General features: G+C 33.2%; 2 protein-coding genes across 5 annotated transcripts in view; both read left to right on the forward strand.

The window, feature by feature from the left end:
- Positions 1–26,274, forward strand: part of LOC123697794 (potassium voltage-gated channel protein Shaw) — an 86,778-nt gene that overhangs the window by 10,814 nt on the left and 49,690 nt on the right. The window lies entirely within an intron of this gene.
- LOC123698240 lies at positions 16,287–17,252 on the forward strand. Its single transcript, XM_045644822.1, has one exon. The coding sequence runs from the start codon at positions 16,287–16,289 to the stop codon at positions 17,220–17,222; it is 936 nt and encodes a 311-aa protein (XP_045500778.1). The 3' UTR covers positions 17,223–17,252.

Consider the following 26,274-nt stretch of genomic DNA (forward strand, 5'->3'; position numbering starts at 1 on the left):
ATTTTAAACTATTCCTTACTTAAACAGTAAATTCTCTTATTCGCCTGCACTACGAGAGCATATTATTATTAGCATAACACAGAGCATAGAGACATAGAAAATATGTAGTAATTTTCCAGAACAACGCAGTTTACGTACTCTGCCGTATTTACGACGTCCAATAAATATTTACTTTAACTGGATACTTGAGGTTATTTTTGTTTACACAGCTCGATTGGTCAGCGCCAATCCGAGTTAATGGTGTTTGATGATAATATATTTATTTATTTTAACGTAACCATTCGTACATCGTGCTGCTATTCCGTGGGCGGCGTTTTGAGTGGTGTTCTTAGTATAGCAATTGGTAGGTACATTTCAAGTCAGTTACAGGAAAAATAAATTTTGCATAATCTGTGCTATGTCTTATGAATAGACGTGTGATATAATGACGTACTCTCTAGTTTTTACTAGGTGATGTACATTATACACCGATTTTTGTAGTAGATTGCGATCTGGGCAATGCGCCAAAGGGTTCGATTCCCGTGAATTGTAAAATACTATGTGATGAGCACTAGTTTTCCGTGTTGAATCATACTTTACTTATTGATTATTAACATAACAATTTACGTGTGTTTATAATTGTTTCCATGGTACAAGCTTTATTTAGTACTGCATGAGGTCATGTGTAATATTAAAGTCTTTTTTTATTGTGAGTTTTTGGAATTTTAATTGTAACAGAATAAGCAATAGACAAAAAAAAAACACAATTTCACATCCATTTTTAACACAACAACAAACTCTTAACACAAGAAAATAAAGCAACATACTTAATGATTTTCAATTTTTGAAAAAATTTTCTACTTTGAGTGTCACTCAATATAAAGGTTATAAGCCGATATTAGGGCCATGTACGATAGGTACATAAAAGCTCTTTCCGATATCTCACCAATAATTTGACCCGACCCGAATAGCTTTAACGTGTGCCATAAAATTCTATCGACAACCCTTTACCTATAGATAGGTTATCTAAATAACTGACGGTGATGAGGTCAGGTTAGGTTTTCTGTGTATCCTGTGACTCGTTGTGCAATAACTATGTATACGCATACAATCTGACAGCTTTTCTGAACATTTTATTGTATTTCAGTAGAACTTGAACCCATAATCTTAGTCTGACTGACTATTCAAATTTAAAAAGACCACGAAACAGGTTATATGTATGCTTCCAATGTTATAGTAATACCAATAGTTGAAATTGATAATTTAAGTTATTTATTTATTCACAATCATTGAGATAATATTACTACGTATGGAGGAGACACCACGAACAAAATCTGTGCGCCATTTTTTTGCTCTAACTAAGTTTTAAAAATTATTATCTAGTTAGGTACTTACCGATAAAAGTTATTCCTTTGCACTTTTCCGTATTATTTGTGCAATATCGTAACACACATGAAGGCATATTTGATGCGTTTCACTTTAAAACAAATAAAAAATTAGCGTGTAGTTACGCCATATGGCGTATGTTGAGCGGAACATAAGTGATCTGTGAGATATCTTTTTTAGTGAATCATTGTAGATACCTACTACTTAAGCCTCTTTAGTACAAGAACAACAACTAAAATGTACAACCGCAGTCAACATACTTATACGAATAAGTTTTACATCGCAATTACCGATCAATTACAAGTACGTAGGTACATCAATTATTACACTCTGTAGTCTGTATAACATAATATTATATAAACCAAATTTATATGTATACTAGCTTACTTCTTAGCTTTTGTCTAAATCCCAATAAATTATATACTAAAACCTTCCTCTTGAATAACTCTATCTATTAAAAAAAACGCATCAAATATAGTATCTACACATCAAATATAGTATCTATACCTACATAGTACATAGTTTTAAACATTTAAGCATACAAAGGGACTTATGGACAGAGAAAGCGACTTTGTTCTATAATATTATGTAGTGATAGTTATCTAGTTATTGTGTAAATTTTAGGTACTCATTATCCGCATGTGGGCATACCTACATTCAAAACAAATAGAACGTGTTTAGCTTTAAATTATTTTCTGAACGTACCTAGTTACAATTATAGTCATTTGAAATTTGTGTAAATATTAGCTATGAACATTCTGCTCGTAAATTGGGCGAGCAAATATCAAATTAAATTCAATTATTTAAACTCGTCACTAGTAATAGCAGAATTACGCAAAATAACTAAAAAAGTATATCAACGTTCTTCATCTGTTATGTAATTTCTTTCTTATTATAAATTAGCAGTCCGCCCCGGCTTCGCCCGTGGTACACATTTATGGTTTCTCTCTCAACATGAGAACCATCCTCGTACTTCAAGGAATATTAAAAAAAAAACTAAATCAGTTCAGCCGTTCTCGAGTTTTGCGCTTACCAACACATTTCGTATTTGATTTATAATATAGGTATGATTAGTTTTGCCTCATCGGAACATTTCATACAATGATTTGAAACTTGATCATAGATTCTCCAGAATCATATATTCTATGTGGTTTTTCAGTTCAGTATCAAGTCTATAAAATGAAGACATAAAATAAGTATAAATAAACTTTTATTACAGGTGTCCCGTAATCCCCAGCTTAACAGTGTACCTACACAAGAGCCTATTAAAATACCTCAGTTTAAAAAGTATTATATTGAGCCAATAGGCTTACTTGAAGCTAGTGGGACTTGAGATATTAAGTGGATCTTGGCCAGCCACTCGCTTTCAATCTATACTAATATTATAAAGCTGAAGAGTTTGTTTGTTTGAACGCGCTAATCTCGGGAACTACTGGTCCGATTTGAAAAATTCTTTCGGTGTTAGATAGCTCATTTATCGAGGAAGGCTATATATCATCACGCTACGACCAACAGGAGTGGAAACACGGGGGTGAAACCGCGCGGTGCAGCTAGTCTTCTATAATTATGTTGATTTGAAATTGGCTTTCGAACTTTTCAATTATCTTTAAAAGTTATGTAGCGATTGTAAATGCTTTATCAATATTATATAAATCGAATTATTTAAAACAAAACTTCCAAATATTTAAACTTTCTTTGACTGTTTAAGGTCGTGGATAATGTAATTCTTTAAGTAAATACAACGAGCTGTAGGTATTCGGTTTCAGTTCTTCAATAAAATATTCATTCATTCTATAAAATAACGTTACTCAATAATTTTTAAGTTGGTTAAAGTTAACCACATCTTGTTATAATGGTATAATTTTAAGATAACAATTTAAATCAACAATCCACTTGGACTGAAGTTTATAAAGAAAAATTACAATAGGATATCTATTGATTTACAATATATCACTCTTTAAAACGGTCTTTAGACCAATGGATTTAAAATATCTGTACATAATATGTTGAATCATACCGGCTCTCAAACTACATACATTTATTTATTGAAAAAAAAATGCTCCAACAAACACACTTGAATCGACATACATAACCTGGTTCGGGAAGTACTTACAGAGAAAAAAACCTCATTACATATTCAAACATATTGAGGAAATAACCTTTGTAAAGTACTATGACAATATCGATAAAATTTAATAGAAAAGCCCCCACGAGCTCTTCTGATAAGCGGATAACAAAGTGACCTTTTCACCAAATATACTGCTGATATACTAAGGCTTACTGATAGAGGAAATGGCAATTAAGCTAGATTATGTTTAGTTAACGTGATAACAAAAGTTCACCGACATGCACATGTGATTATATTAATTATATGCAAGTAAAAGCTTCGCCCGAGTTGAATAAGTCATAAGGTTTTGAATATTTTTATCAATATTATTAATTTAACATTTGTTTATGAATTAACACTATAATGGGTACGTATTGAATCGTGTGCTATTAACTTATTAGGCGGGTCCACAGTGAGGGCAGCTTCACGAAGCAAGTTTTGCGCGAAGCCGCTTGGTTTAAGCGCTTTCCTCGGCCGAGCCTCGAGCACATAGAGCGTGCCGCCTAGTGCGGAAAATGCTTCTCGAGGCTGCGTGCTCTTTGTGGAAACGCCTAATTACACAAAATTCTACTAATAGGTCTACCTATCGAAAGCTACATAATGACCGAGAAACATTTACGTGTAGTACCGTAGTAGAACCGTATTCAATTTCTAATAAACTTTCATTCCTCGTGATAAAAATAAACGACATTGACACCGTAATAACTTCTCTTCAGTAAATGGAGTTAAAAATAGTATACACTATTTAGGAAGTTAGTAGCTAAAGACTCAATTCGAATTTTCAATAAAATTTAACCAGTACAAATTGGATATCTCGAAAATGCATCTCGATATCTGTCACATAAAGATCTATAATCTTATCTGTAGCCAATAAGGCTGCTTGGTTGAGGATATCCGATTCCATCTTTAATCCTATCAACTAGACGCTGATGTAATCCTTATCGCTGTGGGAATAGAGATGAATATCGCGTACACGTTTTGTATATAGGTGTTACCAATGTATGAAATATTTATTCGATATTGAGTATTGTTACGAAAATATTCCGACTTGCTTCATATATTTTTAGAACTGAATGGATCTCACGACTTTATATTGTAGATAATTTACTTCGCTTGTGACGTAAAAGCTTTTTTATTAAATATTGGAAGGCAGTGGTTTTGTCAAGATATATATACATTAATTCAATAGAGATATATAAGTTCAATGTATTTGTGTATGTTGTCGATCAGAACATATGATATTTTTATTTCATCTCAGGACATAGCAGTTGTAGCAATTTTTATCGTATAATATTGTGTTATCTCAACTATAAAAGTTAATTACTTCGTCGATAACTTTTTATAGCAAAAAAAATCAATAAAAGAATTGTAAATTAAATTTCCGCTTAAAAAAGCAAACAACCTGTTATAATTTGTTAGTTATTTTACGTAATACTGTAAACAACCTGTTTAAATATTGAATAAAATATGCATTCAAAAACCTTTACAATACGGTGTTAGTATATTTATCTCCGGATATAGATGCCATTCTCCATCTTCCTTACGACAAAGCCTTTAAAAGTTATTTTCCAGCAAGTAGGCCGTGTCAAAACATTATCACTGCGTCATACAAAGGGTGCTCCATTTATCGTTCGATATAGGTAATAAAATAAAAATATACAATACAATTTTATGGATACTAGATAAAGTCAAGTCATGCTTTGACAATAAGCAACAGTAGGTATTTCATTCAAGACAAACGAGAAGAATGCGTGATTGAAATTTAAAATAACCTCTAAAGGTGGAAAAGGTCACCTGTAAATAACTCAAACTTAAACTCAAGCACTTGCTTATTCAATTACACATTTTCAAGAAGTACTTTTGAATCGTTATAACATACTTTTACTATTTACCAAACAAAATATAATAATTCGCCTGGGAATAATAGATTACTGATAATAATCTATTCAACGATGATATTGAGTTTAAATATTTTGATTCACATCGAACCCCAAATACAAACAAATGCAACTTCCCGCAAAACCGTATCTGTTCAAGATCATAGGGACATTCAAATATACATAATATGTAAAGGTATACCCATCACGCAACCTTACTCCACGCTAGCGATCACGCGAGGACGTCAATCTTCGTAGAAGGGTGAGGTTCTGGCAAGAATAGCTTTTTCGTATTCAGGATTAATTGAAGGCTAAACTGACATTGTTTAAATGTTGTTCGACCTTATATAGTAGTAGGCTATGATATATAAAAAAGCTAGATACGTTACCCGCTCTCTATTTTGGCAAGAAAAAACTCAGCTAAGTGCCCGAGTTTCACTTAGTCACGCACCATTCAGCGTCGTGGCTGGACGTTCTTTTTATATTTTAATCGGCAGTTGTTATTACGAAGTACGTGAGTGAGACATGTATTATGTCTCGTGCGTGAGAGTGAAAGAGAGAACAACTGTATTGGTGATAATGCGTTAGTAAGTAGGTATATATTAATTACGCTGTTTTTTAGTGCAATGATGTTGGCGTATGCCGCGTCTACTAGTATAATAGGTCATTGGTGGTAGGGATAATATTGAATTTAGAAAAGGCGTTGAATATTTTGGTTCAGGTAATATTCTGAACCAAAGAACCAGTTTTCTTTCAGATTTTATAGGTATATTTTGCTAAAATTGACGTTAAAGTTCGAACTTGCGGTAAATTTTTTAAAGAATATTTAATAAATTTGCTTTTTGATTTGGCCATCTGGTTTCTTTCTAATATTCTGGTGTTTTTCTAATATTTAATATCCTGTGTATTCCAATTTCCAACGAAATTGAACATCATAGTTATTTTCCATCAAGCCGTGTCTGTAATTTGTAAAGCGTAGGACATAATGGACATACATAAATTTACTCAAATATAATTTGCTCAATTACATTACTCATCCACTCACCCCGGTTCTGTCTGGATTTCCCAGAATATAAATATAGCCTTTGGGTAATAACCCTCCAGAATAATACAGACTTCTATCGGTAAAAGAATATTTGATATCCTGTGTTTTCCCTGCAATTTCCAATGAAATTGATTATCATTACATAAATCATTTTCCATCAAGCCGTGTCTGTAATTTGTAAAGCGTGGGACATAATGGGCATACATACATACTTAAATGTAATTTACTCAATTACATTACTCATCCACTCACGGTTCTGTCTGGTTTTTCCAGGATATAAATATAGCCTATGGGTAATAACTTTTCGGAATAATACAGTATTCTATCGGTAACAGAATATTTAATATCCATCGACTAATTTTAGAACTTATAGAACACAATCAATAAACGATCTTATTTCTATGGCATAAAGTTTAAAATACAATACCCCTCACATACTACACAACAACAACAAATTGTTAGTAGGGCTGTGACTTATTCCTGGGTTTTACCTGTCCGGGTTTTTACACCCTTCTCCATAAATGATACTTCTTACCCTAAAAGGAAACTAGGTATGTCCCTTTCCGCACAGCTGCGTTAAATTTTAATGAGATAACCTACGCTCCCTGTAAGTATTCTTAATGTTGGGTTATGTAAAAATGCACTTTAAGTTACTAATAGATATTAAAATTCATAATACAATCATAAATCTCGTAATCTGTAATTTAGGTTTATAAAACACAATATAAAATTATTTTGAACATAGTCAATCTCGGTGAATAATGTATTATAACATGATTGCAGGTTAACGTAAAATTAACATATTATTCTAATGAATTAATCACGTGAAGTGTATTAATTTTCATCACAAATTAATATTTATTTAGAGTTTTTAACCGCTATATTGAAAAAGCGGTCGTACGTGTTATTTTCAATACAGCATTAACCGAAACAAATAAGGCTTGTTTGTTTTATCATGTGTAATATAGGTGTAGGTATACAATTATACATATTATATTTTACACTTTGACCTTTTACGTAATAAATAATCAGTAAATATTATCATCGACTAGCCACCCGTGATTTCGTATGCCCTTCTAGCCTGTGTTGTTTATTAATTTCTGATAGAAAAGTTACGTGGACTCTAAATCCGAGTTCAAAATTCAAAGTAATCTTTTTAAAAAGTATTGGACAGTAATTGGTAGTTTTACTGATCCAATGATGTTATTCAAAAGACTGCTTCTCTATCTTATTAAAAGTGGATTCCATATTTATTCGAATAAAATATTGAAAATAGATTGTATACTGAAATAAACTTGAGATCATACTAGATAACAGTTCACAATATAAGCAGAAAAGAGTGCGAAAAGCGAAGAATATTCCAATAACACTTACACTTTAGTTATTTGTGAACAGAATAATTTCTGTGCTCCAATTCGCTTTAAAATATACTGAAGTGTATCAGAAATGGAACCGGGTTTGTTCAGTCTGGTCAGGTGTCACGTATTTCAATCGAAATTCGATCAGCTGAAAAAATGTAGTTAACAAAAGACAACTTGCTGGAAATACGTACAAAATAGAACTTCATTACAACGATCTTATAAGAGCATTTATCAAGAACTATTTCTTCCTTTATTGTATTAACAGAAGGTTCAAGATAAAGAGAAGCATAAGACAATCTTCACACTATGCTAACATTCTGAAATTCTGCAGAGCATACATCAATCAGCACAGTGATCGGAGTGCCTTATTGCACCATTTATATAAAAACTCCATAACTTTCACTTCTTAAGAAGCCACTTGGACACGATTAAATACGAACTTAATATGGCAGATTCTGCATCATCAATGCAAAATCTTCTATACCAACTATTGACAAACTATACATTGCAACTGTTCCCATATTATGCTAATATCAGAAGCCAAGCGCTACTGAATTGGGATGAGAGAGATAACCCCGTTCAAGCGTGAAGCAGCTTACTGCACTTTCAACACAAGAGTGGCATTAACTTCGCCATGATGAATGTTTACACAGAACTGATTTGACAATGATCAAACGATATTTCGTGGTGCTTGCTGTATGATCTTGTCGTTGTAAAATAATTCGATGGCATAGAATATAATAAATTGTTCGTTAGAAGTTGTAGAAGATAATAATCAGTTCAAATAATATCTCGATAACCACACCCCTTTTCTATTCATAAAGATACATTCGTCACTTTATCCGTATCAGAAAAGTACAAATCACCTACTTTTTCATATATAGCATTGACAATATTTGGGATATTGTCAATGCTATATATGAAAAAGTGATTATGCCTCTCAGCCCCTAATTATCGAGAAAATCATAACCTATTCCCCTATTGGATGTACTTTAAATAATTAATAAAACTTGTGACCAAGAATTTTCTTTTTTCACAATATAAAACTTTCGCATAACTCCATCGAATCTCACAGAGTAAGTGTGAATGGCAGGAGTTAGAAAGTGTTCCATCTGCCCTACTTACTCTGTAAGTTGGAATATACCATATTTCCCTACGATAACCTCGATTCGAGTTTTATTCCATTGTATCCAGAGAATTTGCTTGGAGAAAATATGTTCAATTTTAGGCTTGAATTTTATGAAAGAATATTGAAATATAAAAGCAATTTGGTACCGTAATGCAGAGATTGGAGGATGGATATATTTTATATCGTGGCATTTTTAATGTGTTATATTTTGACTGACAACGGGTGGGTATTTATTATGAACGTGGCTGAAATGATATGAAATACTAATACTTGTATGACTCTGGTTATAATGGAATACAAATCTAAAAATATAACACAAAAGACATTTATTTGTATCCATCGGAGTCTAGGATTAAAGTCTGAGCCACATATAGTTTGTCTATTCAATATATTTCTAAAGATAGAACTCGGGCTATCTAATATAATATTGATTATTAAACGTCTTCGCTATATTTGTTTAATAACACTATAATTTTATCTTTTCACTTTTATTATTCATTTCAAGGCCCAAGCATCCAACTGAGAGTGAAAACAAACATAATTGATTATGAAATAACAAAACATAGTGTATAATTGAACAAAAACAAAAATCTCTTCAATATAACATCAGATTTTATAAGAACATAATAAATCATTCAACAGTTAATTTACACTCGGCTAAGAATAGGTAATTTATATAGGCTGATTATGTGAAGTGTTTATAATAATTTCGCTAACCTTGGCTTACGGAGCTTTCGCCAAAGTAATCAAGATCGGAATTATTGAGTAAACATTATATCGCCCACTGTTATATGCATTAATAACAAATTTATAGATAAAAATGTGGAATATCTATTATTATTTATTTGATCGCTTCTATAATATATACTATACGATATAGTATACGTATATAGTATATTTGTTTTTGTTTTCTTTGATGAAGGTGGGTATGATTTCCTAGTGGTCCCGCTAACAGAAGTTAGGAAAAACATTTATTTATACTAATTATACGTATCTGGCTTTGCTCATAAAGAATTCCGATATGTATACCTGAAATTGTATCAACTGCTTTGATAGAAAAAGAAAAACAGCTACGTTCTGTTGATACACAAATAGAAACATCGAAAGTATAGATTGAACCGAACTAAACAGACACAAAACATTTTTACAAAGCATACATCAACGCCACACTTATTTAAAATCAAAGTCCAATCAATTCACAACAGCAAAGCGTATAAAATTTATTCGAAGAAGAGTTAATTAAGCTATTGCATAGCTTCTATCGCGGGTCTTGAGCGCGGGGACTGAATCGAGAAATTCCGTAACGAAAAAACCTCACGCTCCCCACTCTGACGGGCGGAGGTGTGGCTTGAAGCCATAGCATGCAATAGCTTTACCGCGGCACTCTCCGATTGCCACACGTCGTGACAATGACTTTGCAGAACATGAAAGCCATCAAACATACAGCACAGCCATGAATGAATTCAGACGTATACAGTAGTTTCACAGATAAGTAAATTCTAAAGAATTAAGTAATGGGGCATTGGGACGGTTGCCAATAGCAACAGGTTCCAGATGTGATGCTAATACTAAACACGCCTCACTAAACATAATGGCCTCTTTGTTATTTATGTATTTAGGGAGAAATTGTATTTGATTATGGTTATTTAAATTAGTATGAATAAACCATCGTCTAATTACATACCTAATAACTCACTACACTGTACCATATTACAACAACAAACTAAATTCAAATTAGAAACCAAATATAAATCAAATAAATAACTGGTGACAACCCTAGGCACTCTCGTATTCAAGATTCAGGCCGTCTAGAAAAGATTATGTCGTATGAATATTCTGAGATATTAAAGTAGGCTAAAGTATGAAAGTCAGAACTGTCATTTACTTATATACCTACTTGAAGATTTCTTTCCCCGTAATTAAGGTGTTGAGTTTTCAAGAATTCTAAGGATGTGATTAAATAGAATTTTCCTTAATTTTCTTGATGTAAATGTTATATGTGTATCTGACTTCGTGTGTATGTATTAGCACTTATGAGTATTGACTTTAAAAAAACGATATGTTTTAACGACTATTTCTTGATAGAATATTACCTTAACAATCTAATTCATAAACAAAACAGAAGCGCAGGATCATAGAACATTAATTCATAAGGCAACTTACATAAATCATTAGAAATTACCGATTTAAAAACTTACAAAAGCATAGTACTTGTATTATACTATTTCACGCCGATCTTCTGTGGGGTTTTGGTACTTTGTACCAAAGCAGGCTCGACTACTATCCCATAATATTCATGAATGAATATCTTTGTATACTTAATTCTTAAAAAGAATGCTTAAAAACAGATGGGATGTGATGCATAATTGATTGATTCACTTGTTGAACTGATCCTACCTCCATAAACGTAATCAGTCTCAAAATAGCACGTAGCATCAAATTAAACCTTTACAAAAATAGGATGACCAGCCAATCATGCATTTGGAAGTTTTGAATGTGGCTTACAAACATAAATATATAAACAATGTTCCCACGGATCACGCGTTAAATCTGGCTGCCACAAAAATGTATATTTGTGGAGTCGTAAAATGGTCGTTTTATATTCCAATGATTACCCGTTTTATTCTACCTGAATGGATAACCAGACTTTCATCTTTGTTAAATACGGTTTAAAAATTAGTAAAAAATCTGCTGCTACTTTTGCATTTCTAACAAATAGGTGTTATGTATGACGTCATGAATTGAAATGATATACGCAACTAGCCGGCCCGAAAATCAGGCCTTTCGGAAGAACTGTACCTAAGCAAAGTTTAATTACTGTTTATGTTTTGAAATTTTTCCCGATTTTCTGTAAAATTTTCCTAATTCATTATTATCCGTCCGCATCTTCTGTTAAGTATTCGACAATTTATAAGAAAAAGATGAATGAAATCGAACGTTTTAAAAAAGGGATAGCTAAAAAAATAAGGACTTAATTTATATACGTCATAGAGGAACGGAATTAGTACATTTCGCTTGTGTTAACACAGATCGAAAGAGCAAATACGGGCCGTGCTTCTTGATAAAAACTGATTTTTTTATAGACGAAAGAATGCTTACAGACGTTTCAATAAAGTTTTTGATTAAGTATATAAGCAAACTTATTATAGTAGGTACATATTATATTTATTTATAATAGTAGTTAACTAGTTAGTTGTAAAAATTTTAATACTTTTTTCCTTACAGTACCTACCTACTTTAAATCTGTTTTACTGACAAATTGTATTTATAGATGATATGCTTTCAGCACCCTGCACGTTGTACTCAGAATTAGTCCGATTCTTTGCTTTATTATGATTTAATATCACATAAACACACAAATAGATCACATGTCTGTGTGCTCTTTCTGTCTTTACACTCGGATCACACGTATACGTGCACGACACACTAACATTTATGTACACAAACTTACAAAGCTCATTCGCCAACCCCTTACACATACTGATGAGGTCGTTTAACCTCTGCATCCCTTTGTAATAAAGGCTAATTATGCTCTCCTGTCAAAAATTCTAAAAATAAAACTCACGTTGATAAATAGAACCATGCACATTAAATCTTAACCCTACGACCCTAACACATTTGCATAATTATTGCATGAGAGCTGTTTTCCACGTAAGGCCCCTGGGTTGGAAATTGCTTACGTTCAAAATTTAATAATTCAGGCTACATTTAATTAAGTTACGTACACACGCTGTCTCTATAACGTTGTATTCCAGCAAATAGAATTATCTGAAAGTCGAACTGGGCTAGGTGGTTTTATTTTGTAGCTAACTTCAAAGGGAACTGACATTTTGTCGCGGTCTCCAATTTTGAAGCGAATTTCGTGTCGTAAATGGTTTTTTTGTGAGTTTGTTTCTATTTAGTTTGCGGAAGATAATAATCGTGAAAATATAGTTATTACACATCTGCCTAAAATGAAATTTATTATTCCAGAGTTCACGTTTGTAAAGGATTATTTATTCCATCATAACTCGGGCCAAGCGGAATTGAGTTGTCATCATGAGAATTGTTTGAATGTTGGAAATGTTACAGGTTAAGCTAAATTACAGTCGTTTTTTCTGTAAATTCGTTCGTATTAATGTAAAGGGTCAGATGACCTTAATTGTTAAAAGTTTTAACTAGCTGTCCGCATCGTTTAGTCGTAGAGCTTAGGCTCTTGGTTGTCGTTTTGTTTAAACAGTATTTCTCTTGTAATGAAATGCTCATTTTTTATTTTCTCTAATAATCCTTGGATAAATAAGCTGCTTGTTCACATTGTATATGAATATTTTTTACTCCGCTCTCGCTTACTTTATATTATATTCTTTTGCTAGAGTAATTGGTGGTTGTACAATAAACATATGTATACTGTACAGAATCTACTATGGGGAGTGCTCTGAGGAATTGTTCCACCTTTTACCAGCCGCACAGTTCCACCACCGGACCTCACGCCGTAAAAACCAGTTCCATCCGCACCATCTGGATGGTTGGCGCTCCACCACTGTCCGCTTCACCCGCAACTTCCTTCCGCGTACGGTGAAACTGTGGAACGATCTGCCACCTGCGGTGTTCCCGAACAACTACGACATTGGGGCCTTCAAGAAAAGAGCGTATTTGTCCATTAAAGGCCGGCAAAGCACCTGTAACACTCCTTGTGTTACAAGTGTTTATGGGCGGTGGTGACCACTTAACATCAGGTGGCCCACCTGCTCCTTTGCTTGCTCTGACATAAAAAAAAAGAAAAAAACATATTTATTGCTTACGACAATGATATATAAAAGCAAAAAGAAGTTTTGTTATATAGAATAATATTTCAGGTTATCAAAGCACACGTTACAATTTATATATTCCTTACTTAAATAGAAAAACGTCTCTTTGCAAGAGCGGGAGTAAACACGTATTATTATTAGTATAACATAGAACATAGAGACATAGAAAATAGTAATTTTCCAGAACAACGCAGTTTACGAACTCTGCCGTATTTACGACGTCCAATAAATATTTACTTTAACTGGATACTTGAGGTTATTTTTGTTTACACAGCTCGATTGGTCAGCGCCAATCCGAGTTAATGGTGTTTGATGATAATATATTTATTTATTTTAACGTAACCATTCGTACATCGTGCTGCTATTCCGTGGGCGGCGTTTTGAGTGGTGTTCTTAGTAACCATAGCAATTGGTAGGTACATTTCAAGTCAGTTACAGGAAAAATAAATTTTGCATAATCTGTGCTATGTCTTATGAATAGACGTGTGATTTAATGACGTACTCTCTGGTTGTTACTAGGTGATGTGAATTATAGACCGATTTTTGTAGTAGATTGCGATCTGGGCAATGCGCCAAAGGGTGTGGGTTCGATTCCCATGAATTGTAAAATACTATGTGTAATGTGATGAGCACTAGTTTTCCGTGTTGAATCATACTTTACTTATTGATTATTAACATAACAATTTACGTGTGTTTATAATTGTTTCCATGGTACAAGATTTATTTAGTACTGCATGAGGTCATGTGTAATATTAAAGTCTTTTTTTATTGTGAATAAAGTTTTTGGATTTTTAATTGTAACAGAATAAGTAATAGACAAAAAAAACACAATTTCACATCCATTTTTAACACAGCAACAAACTCTTAACACAAGAAAATAAAGCAACATAATGATATACAATTTTTGAAAAAATTTTCCACTTTGAGTGTCACTCGATATTCCTCAATATAAAGGTTATGAGCCGATATTAGGGCCATGTACGATAGGTACATAAAAGCTCTTTCCGATATCTAACCAATAATTTGACCCGACCCGAATAGCTTTAACGTAGTGCCATAAAATTCTATCGACAACCCTTTACCTATAGATAGGTTATCTAAATAACTGACGGTGATGGGGTCAGGTTAGGTTTTCTGTGTAAGTCCTGTGACTCGTTGTGCGGTACGCATACAATCTGACAGCTTTTCTGTACATTTTATTGTATTTCAGTAGAACTTGAACCGTCGGTTTAATGCTCTAAGACTTGAACCCATAATCTTAGTCTGACTGACTATTCAAATTTAAAAAGACCACGAAACAGGTTATATTATGTATGTTTCCAATGTTGTATTATAATAGTTGAAATTGATAATTTAAGTCATTTATTTATTCACAATCATTGAGATAATATTACTACGTATGGAGGAGACACCAAGAACAAAATCTGTGCGCCATTTTTTTGCTCTAACTAAGTTTTAAAAATTATTATCTAGTTAGGTACTTACCGATAAAAGTTATTCCTTTGCACTTTTCCGTATTATTTGTGCAATATCGTAACACACAAGAAGGCATATTTGATGCGTTTCACTTTAAAACAAATAAAAAATGAGCGTGCAGTTACGCCATATGGCGTATGTTGAGCGGAACATAAGTGACCTGTGAGATATCTTTTTAGTGAATCATTGTAGATACCTACTACTTAAGCCTTTTTAGTAAAAGAACAACAACTAAAATGTACAACCGCAGTCAACATACTTTTACGAATAAGTTTTACATCGATATTACCGATCAATTACAATTACGTACATCAATTAATACACTCTGTAGTCTGTATAACATAAGCTAGCTTACTTCTTAGCTTTTGTCGAAATCCCAATAAATTATATACTAAAACCTTCCTCTTGAATAACTCTATCTATTAAAAAAAACGCATCAAATATAGTATCTACACATCAAATATAGTATCTATACATAGTACATAGTTTTTAAACATTTAAGCATACAAAGGGACTTATGGACAGAGAAAGCGACTTTGTTCTATAATATTATGTAGTGATAGTTATCTAGTTATTGTGTAAATTTTAGGTACTCATTATCCGCATGTGGGCATACATTCAAAACAAATAGAACGTGTTTAGCTTAAAATTATTTTCTGAACGTACCTAGTTACAATTATAGTCATTTGAAATTTGTGTAAATATTAGCTATGAACATTCTGCTCGTAATTTGGGCGTGCAAATATCAAATTAAATTCAATTATTTAAACTCATCACTATATACGTTATACGGTAATAACGTAAAATAACTAACAAATTATATCAACGTTCTTCATTTGTTTTGTAATTTTTTTTTGACTCACCGCTGGGCGTCAGCGATTGAGAGCCAGGGGGAAGGCTTAGCTGTCAGCTTGGACATAGCGAAAGCTTTCGATCGGGTATGGCACAAAGCGCTTCTTGCGAAGCTTCCTTCCTATGGGCTTCCTGAAAAATTTTGCCAGTGGGTTGCCAGTTTTCTCACAGAGCGTAGCATGAGTGTCGTAGTCGACGGTTCATGCTCCGATCCTAAGCCTGTGAATGCTGGTGTCCCACAAGGCTGAGTTCTGTCTCCCACTCTGTTTCTTCTGCATATCAATGATATGCTGCTAGACGGTAGCATTCATTGCTATGCAGACGACAGTACTGGTGATACAATATACACCGGCCACAGCAATATTTCTCAGGACCGCGTCATTGAGTGCCGGAACAACCTCGTGTCTTCAATAGAAACCTCCTTAGAAGAGGTATCTAACTGGGGCCGACGTAACTTATTCCAATTCAACCCCAAGAAGACACAGGTCTGCGCGTTCACCGCAAAAAAGCTTCCCTTTGTCGTAACTCCTCGTTTTCAGGGTATTCCTCTCTCTGCCACAGCTAGCATCGGTATTCTTGGTCTCGAAATCTCGAGTAGCGTACAGTTCTCCTGTCATCTGGAAGGAAAGGCCAAATTGGCCTCACAGAAACTTGGTGTGCTCTGTCGAGCGGAACAGTATTTCACGTCGCACCACCGCCTTATGCTTTATAAGGCGCAAGTTAGGCCGCACATGGAATACTGCTCCCACATCTGGGCCGGGGCACCCCAACAACACCTCCTTCCATTTGACCGTATTCAAAGGAGAGCAGTACGACTCGTTAACGAGCCAAATCTTACCGATCGGCTTGATACTTTGGTGCTGCGAAGAGACGTCGCTTCACTGTGTGTTTTCTATCGCATCTACAATGGGGAGTGCTCTGAGGAGCTGTTTGGAACAATACCTGCCGCTGAGTTCCATCACCGTACTGCACGCCACAAACTCAAATACCACCCACACCACCTTGACTCCTGGCGATCGACGACTGCGCGCTTCAAAAGAAGCTTCTTTCCGCGCACAACGAGTTTATGGAACGAACTTCCTCATGCGGTGTTTCCAAACGGTTACGACTTAGGGACCTTCAAGAAAAGAGCGTACTCCTACCTTAAAGGCCGGCAACGCACTAACAATGTCCCCGGCATTGCTGGTGCCTATGGGCGACGCAGTACACTTAACATCAGGTGACGCGTCTGCCCTGTTGCCTCCTCTTATATATAAAAAAAAAAAACATTTCATACAATGATTTGAAACTTGATCATAGATTCTCCAGAATCATATATTCTATGTGGTTTTTCAGTTCAGTATCAAGTCTATAAAATGAAGACATAAAATAAGTATAAATAAACTTTTATTACAGGTGTCCCGTAATCCCTAGCTTAACAGTGTACCTACACAAGAGCCTATTAAAATACCTCAGTTTAAAAAGTATTATATTGAGCCAATAGGCTTACTTGAAGCTAGTGGGACTTGAGATATTAAGTGGATCTTGGCCAGCCACTCGCTTTCAATCTATACTAATATTATAAAGCTGAAGAGTTTGTTTGTTTGAACGCGCTAATCTCGGGAACTACCGGTCCGATTTGAAAAATTCTTTCGGTGTTAGATAGCTCATTTATCGAGGAAGGCTATAGGCCATATATCATCACGCTACGACCAACAGGAGTGGAAACACGGGGGTGAAACCGCGCGGAGCAGCTAGTCTTCTATAATTATGTTGATTTGAAATTGGCTTTCGAACTTTTCAATTATCTTTAAAAGTTATGTAGCGATTGTAATTGCTTTATCAAAGCATCGAATTATTTAAAACAAATCTTCCAAATATTTAAACTTTCTTTGACTGTTTAAGGTCGTGGATAATGTAATTCAATAAGTAAATACAACGAGCTGTAGGTAAAATTTAAATCTACAATCCACTTGGACTGAAGTTTATCAAGAAAAATTACAATAGGATATCTATTGATTTACAATATATTACTCTTTAAAACGGTCTTTAGACCAATGGATTTAAAATATCTGTACATAATAATATGTTGAATCATACCGGCTCTCAAACTACATACATTTATTTATTGAAAAAAAAAGCTCCAACAAACACACTTTTGAATGGACATACATAGCTGGCCGTTCGGGAAGTACCTACAGAGAAAAAACCTCATTACATATTCAAACATATTGAGGAAATAACCTTCGTAAAGTACTATGACAATATCGATAAAATTTAATAGAAAAGCCCCCGCGAGTTCTGATAAGCGGATAACAAAGTGACCTTTTCACCAAATATACTGCTGATATACTAAGGCTTACTGATAGAGGCTTACTCTTGATAAAAATGAACGACTTTGACACCGTAATAACTCCTCTTCTCTTCAGTAAATGGAGTTAAAAATAGTACACTATTAAGGAAGTTAGTAGCTAAAGACTCAATTAGAATTTTCAATAAAATTTAACCAGTACAAATTGGATATCTCGAAAATGCATCTCGATATCTGTCACATAAAGATCTATAATCTTATCTGTAGCCAATAAGGCTGCTTGGTTGAGGATATCCGATTCCATCTTTAATCCTATCAACTAGACGCTGATGTAATCCTTATCGCTGTGGGAATAGAGATGAATATCGCGTACACGTTTAGTATATAGGTGTTACCAATGTATGAAATATTTATTCGATATTGAGTATTGTTACGAAAATATTCCGACTTGCTTCATATATTTTTAGAACTGAATGGATCTCACGACTTTATATTGTAGATAATTTACTTCGCTTGTGACGTAAAAGCTTTTTTATTAAATATTGGAAAGCAGTGGTTTTGTCAAGATATATACATTAATTCAATAGAGATATATAAGTTTAATGTATTTGTGTATGTTGTCGATCAGAACATATGATATTTTTATTTCATTCCAGGACATTACCATAACTGTAGTAATTTTTATCGTATAATATTGTATTATCTCAACTATAAAAGTTAATTACTTCGTCGATAACTTTTTATAGCAAAAAAAAATTATAAATTAAATTTCCGCTTAAAAAAGCAAACACCCTGTTTAAATATTGAATGAAATATGCATTCAAAAACCTTTAAAATACGGTGTTAGTATATTTATCTCCGGATATAGATGCCATTCTCCATCTTCCTTACGACAAAGCCTTTAAAAGTTATTTTCCAGCAAGTAGGCCGTGTCAAAACATTATCACTGCGTATTACAAAGGGTGCTCCATTTATCGTTCGATATAATAAAATAAAAATATACGATACAATTTTATGGGTACTAGATAAAGTCAAGTCATGCTTTGACAATAAGTAACAGTATTACACTGAAGAAAACGAAGAGATCCAGATTCCAGGCCACCGTATGTAATATGTAAGGTACTGCTGTAGGACTAGGTACAGGTATGTACTTTTACTATTTACCAAACAAAATATAATAATTCGCCTGGGAATAATAGATTACTGATAATCTATTCAACGATGATATTGAGTTTAAATATTTTGATTCACAACGAACCCCGAATACACAAAAATGCAACTACCCGCAAAACCGTATCTGTTCAAGATCATAGGGACATTCAAATATACATATGTAAAGGTATACCCATCACGCAACCTTACTCCACGCTAGCGATCACGCGAGGACGTCAATCTTCGTAGAAGGGTGAGGTTCTGGCAAGAATAGCTTTTTCGTATTCAGGATTAATTGAAGGCTACACTGACATTGTTTAAATGTTGTTCGACCTTACATAGTGGTAGGGATAATATTGAATTTAGAAAAGGAGTTAAATTAGAACCAAAATTCAGGATATTACAGTTTACTTTCAGATTTTATAGGTATATTTTGCTAATATTTATGGAATGTTTAATAAATTAGCTTTTTGAATATTAGTCTTCTTGTTTAAATAAAATATTCTAAACTCTAAACGATTATTTGGTTTAGCCATCTGGTTTCCATAATACAAGCGAAATCTTAGTATGGGATCAGATAGTGCCGTGTGTGAAAATTGTCCTGAAATATTTATTTATTTATTTAATTTATGTAATTTGTGATTTTCTAATATTTAATATCCTGTGTATTCCAATTTCCAACGAAATTGAACATCATTAAGTTATTTCCCATCAAGCCGTGTCTGTAATTTGTAAAGAGTAGGACATAATGGACATACATAAATTTACTCAAATATAATTTGCTCAATTACATTACTCATCCACTCACCCCGGTTCTGTCTGGATTTCCCAGGATATAAATATAACCTTTGGGTAATAACCCTCCAGAATAATACAGACTTCTATCGGTAAAAGAATATTTGATATCCTGTGTTTTCCCTGCAATTTCCAATGAAATTGATTATCATTACATAAATCATTTTCCATCAAGCCGTGTCTGTAATTTGTAAAGCGTGGGACATAATGGGCATACATACATACTTAAATGTAATTTACTCAATTACATTACTCATCCACTCACGGTTCTGTCTGGTTTTTCCAGGATATAAATATAGCCTATGGGTAATAACTTTTCGGAATAATACAGTATTCTATCGGTAACAGAATATTTAATATCCATCGAGTAATTTTAGAACTTATAGAACACAATCAATAAACGATCTTATTTCTATGGCATAAAGTTTAAAATACAATACCCCTCACATACTACACAACAACAACAAATTGTTAGTAGGGCTGTGACTTATTCCTGGGTTTTACCTGTCCGGGTTTTTACACCCTTCTCCATAAATGATACTTCTTACCCTAAAAGAAAACTATGTCCCTTTCCGCACAGCTGCGTTAAATTTTTATGAGATAAACTACGCTCCCTGTAAGTGTTCTTAATGTTGGGTTATGTAAAAATGCACTTTAAGTTACTTATATTAAAATTCATAATACAATCATAAATCTCGTAATCTGTAATTTAGGTTTATAAAACACAATATAAAATTATTTTTAACATAGTCAATCTCGGTGAATAATGTATTACAACATGATTGCAGGTTAACGTAAAATTAACATATTATTCTAATGAATTAATCACGTGAAGTGTATTAATTTTCATCACAAATTAATATTTATTTAGAGTTTTAACCGCTATATTGAAAAAGCGGTCGTACGTGTTATTTTCAAAACAGCATTAACCGAAACAAATAAGGCTTGTTTGTTTTATCATGTGTAATATAGGTGTAGGTATACAATTATACATATTATATTTTACTTTACACTTTGACCTTTTACGTAATAAATAATCAGTAAATATTATCATCGACTAGCCACCCGTGATTTCGTATGCCCTTCTAGCCTGTGTTGTTTATTAATTTCTGATAGAAAAGTTACGTGGACTCTAAATCCGAGTTCAAAATTCAAAGTAATCTTTTTAAAAAGTATTGGACAGTAATTGGTAGTTTTACTGACCCAATGAGCTTATTCAAAAGACTGCTTCTCTATCTCATTAAAAGCGGATTCCATACTTATTCGGATAAATATTGAAAATATATTGTATACTGAAATAAACTTGAGATCATACTAGATAACAGTGATGTTTCACAATATAAGCAGAAAAGAGTGCGAAAAGAGAAGAATATTCCAATAACACTTACACTTTAGTTATTTGTGAACAGAATAATTTCTGTGCTCCAATTCGCTTTAAAATATCTACTATACTGAAGTGTATCAGAAATCGAACCGGGTTTGTTCAGTCTGGTCAGGTGTCACGTATTTCAATCGAAATTCGATCAGCTAGAAAAGTGTAGTTAACAAAAGACAGCTTGCTGGAAATACGTACAAAATAGAACTTCATTACAACGATCTTATAAGAGCATTTATCAAGAACTATTTCTTCCTTTATTGTATTAACAGAAGGTTCAAGATAAAGAGAAGCATAAGACAATCTTCACACTATGCTAACATTCTGAAATTCTGCAGAGCATACATCAATCAGCACAGTGATCGGAGTGCCTTATTGCACCATTTATATAAAATCTCCATAACTTTCACTTCTTAAGAAGCCACTTGGACACGATTAAATACGAACTTAATATGGCAGATTTTGCATCATCAGTGCAAAATCTTCTATACCAACTATTGACAAACTATACATTGCAACTGTTCCCATATTATGCTAATATCAGAAGCCAAGCGCTACTGAATTGGGATGAGAGAGATAACCCCGTTCAAGCGTGAAGCAGCTTACTGCACTTTCAACACAAGAGTGGCATTAACTTCGCCATGATGAATGTTTACACAGAACTGTTTTGACAATGATCAAACGATATTTCGTGGTGCTTGCTGTATGATCTTGTCGTTGTAAAATAATTCAATGGCCTATAATATAATATATTTTTTATTAGAAGCTGTAGATACCAGTTACAATTTTTTCTGATTATCTTATCAGTTCAAATAATATCACGACAACCACACCCCTTTTCTATTCATAAAGATACATTCGTCACTTTATCCGTTTCAGAAAAGTACAAATGACCTACTTTTTCATATATATAGCATTGACAATATCCCCATGATTATGCCTCTCAGCCCCTAATTATCGAGAAAATCATAACCTATTCCCGTATTGGATGTACTTTAAATAATTAATAAAACTTGTGGCCAAGAAATGTTCTTTTTTCACAAAATAAAACTTTCGCATAACTCCATCGAATCTCACAGAGTAAGTGTGAATGGCAGGAGTTAGAAAGTGTTCCATCTGCCCTACTTACTCTGTAAGTTGGAATATACCATATTTCCCTACGATAACCTCGATTCGAGTTTTATTCCATTGTATCCAGAGAATTTGCTTGGAGAAAATATGTTCAATTTTAGGCTTGAATTTTATGAAAGAATATTGAAATATAAAAGCAATTTGGTACCGTAATGCAGAGATTGGAGGATGGATATATTTTATATCGTGGCATTTTTAATGTGTTATATTTAGACTGACAACGGGTGGGTATTTATTATGAACGTGGCTGAAATGATATGAAATACTAATACTTGTATGACTCTGGTTATAATGGAATACAAATCTAAAAATATAACACAAAAGACATTTATTTGTATCCATCGGAGTCTAGGATTAAAGTCTGAGCCACATATTATGTCTATTCAATATATTATATATTTCTAAAGATAGAACTCGGGCTATCTAATATAATATTGATTATTAAACGCCTTCGCTATATTTGTTTAATAACACTATAATTTTATCTTTTCACTTTTATATTCAGTTCAAGGCCCAAGCATCCAACTGAGAGTGAAAACAAACATAATTGATTATGAAATAACAAAACATAGTGTATAATTGAACAAAAAAAATCTCTTTGATATAACATCAGATTTTATAAGAACATAATAAATCATTCAACAGTTAATTTACACTCGGCTAAGAATAGGTAATTTATATAGGCTGATTATGTGAAGTGTTTATAATAATTTCGCTAACCTTGGCTTATGGAGCTTTCGCCAAAGTAATCAAGATCGGAATTATTGAGTAAACATTATATCGCCCACTGTTATATGCATTAATAACAAATTTATAGATAAAAATATGGAATATCTATTATAATTTATTTGATCGCTATACTCGATCGATATATCAATAGATCGATAATATATACTATACGATATAGTATACGTATAACTATATAGTATATGTATATAGTATATTTGTGTTTGTTTTCTTTGATGAAGGTGAGTATGATTTCCTAGTGGTCCCGCTAACAGAAGTTAGGAAAAACATTTATTTATACTAATTATACGTATCTGGCTTTGCTCATAAAGAATTCCTAGATGTATAACACAATTGTATCAAAAGCTTTGACAGAAAAAGAAAAACAGCTACGTTCTGTTGATACACAAATAGAAACACGAAAGTATAGATTGATTGAACCAAACTAAACAGACACAAAACATTCTTACAAAGCATACATCAACGCCACACTTATTTAAAATCAAAGTCCAATCAATTCACAACAGCAAAGCGTATAAAATTTATTCGAAGAAGAGTTAATCTTAAATGACTTTGCAGAACGTGAAAACCATCAAACATACAGCACAGCAATGAATGAAAATTAAATGAATTCAGACGTATAACATAGTAGTTTCACAGTTAAGTAAATTCTAAAGAATTAAGTAATGGGGCATTGGGACGGTTGCCAATAGCAACAGGTTCCAGATGTGATGCTAATACTAAACACGCCTCACTAAACATAATGGCCTTTTTGTTATTTATGTATTTAGGGAGAAATTGTATTAAGATTATGGTTATTTAAATCAGTATGAATAAACCATCGTCTAATTTCTGGCAGAGAAGAGTATTATTTCTCTTAACTGTTCCAAGATTTCTAACGCGAAATACCAGATTTAACAAAGTTCGTGCTTAAATGAGACTTTGAAGTAATTGCTTCGATTTATTTGTACAAACATCATTACGAATTACGGAAGGTAACACGGTGAAGTTTCTATAAACTCGAATTCAGTAAACACATTTGGATATATCGAATTTACAGTCAATGTTCCTTAATACCCTTTTTTTTTTTTTTTTTAAGTGGGGAAATCTTGCATAGATACCCACGGCGTCCGGGGAAAGGGCCGTGGGTTATGTCGGATTCCTACCGACCAAAACCCCACTGTGTTCCGTCAAGCCACATAAACGACGGGGCCACGGGTATAGGTAGAATTCTTCCGTGACGTTCCTTAATACCCTGGCCAACAATTGATTTGTTATCAAATCACGTTTAAACTACTTGAAAATTACAATCTCAATATGCTTCTTTCATTAGAATATTAAACATTCAAGAGCCAACAGCTAGATTACCACTTAAATAAGAAATAGGTTTGGTTTCACAAAGCTCTTCCTTATAATCGAACACTTGGTCATCGTGTAATGGTTTCGTAACCACATCACTCGAGCGTTACCGAGGAAAATTATCTTCGATACCATAATCCCTTAAGGTTAAGTGGCCATAAATAAGGCACTTTAGCTGCTTATGCTGGATTATGTTTGGGTAATTTTGATTTTGAACTGACTACAAAGGAGTACGTCATCAATTTAACACTATTGTATGCAAGCGAAAGCCTGCAGCTTCACTCGCGTAGTTATTTATGGAGTGTTTATGGAGCTTAGGGAGATTATGGATATTATGGTAAAATAGATTATTTAAATTTCCTCCATGCGATTATTCATCCAGAGTTGATTTGACGTTTTTATGTTGTTAAGTAACAGACATCCGACACATAAACGCATCCATCCATTTGCATTTTGCAATTTTAGTCCAAGAAGAAAATTTTATTGTATTATGAATATTTATAAGTTAGTTAGTTGTAGTAGTTAGTATGAATATAAAGTTCACGTAGTTACTTCTCAAAGAGTAGACCGACTCAATTTAAACATTTCAGTATTCAAGATACATTGGTTGATTTTGATGAAACTTTTGCCAATATATAGTTGCAACATAATATAGGAAGTGCTCGATTTATGTTAGAATTAGTTCTAGAATTTGGAAGAAGTCTGATAAATTATTTATGTATGAGAAAAAGCAATAATGCATCTATATTAACATACCTATATATTCGTAGAAAATAATGTCTTAATAAATGGTTTTAAAATACAAACATAGTTTTAAACTACTAATTATAAAATTATTTTTAGTAATGTTTCATAAAAAATTTTCACTCAAGCACATAATATATTTTACGTCTAATTGAGTTCAAAAAGTTATCATGTTTCTTGATATTAGATTAAATACACTGAAATGAAACCTAAACAAACATTATGATGTGTCAGAGAAAACTTTTAAGACACTGACGAGGGTAGACACGTGTTCGTACATTAAATTAATATTATTATGGAATTACATGTTGTTCACAGAAACGTCAACAACATTTAGTTGGTTGCTCACCTTTTCTTCTTTAGTGACGGTTGTCTCCTATATTGTATAAGAAATTAACTTCTGAAAAGGTAGAAAAGATTTATTTCCTGGTCTATTTTGTCATGTATGATTTAAAGCAGTTCTAGAACATCATAGAAAATTATAAATAACATTGAAAGTCATCGCAACAACGTTGAAGTTGATCTTATGTAACATACCAAGAATACGAAATGTAGTTTAACCTTTTTTGTATGAAGGCTTCATAGATGCATACCTGATACCATTAACCCTTCCTACACTAGTTTAAAAAAAGACCAACAATACCAATACGACTGAAGCGATAAAAAGCCAAATATAAAATTTAATTTCTCGTCCAAAATATGA

Source organism: Colias croceus, chromosome 15 (genome assembly GCF_905220415.1).
Source record: "Colias croceus chromosome 15, ilColCroc2.1".
Classification (NCBI taxonomy): Eukaryota; Metazoa; Arthropoda; class Insecta; order Lepidoptera; family Pieridae; genus Colias; species Colias croceus.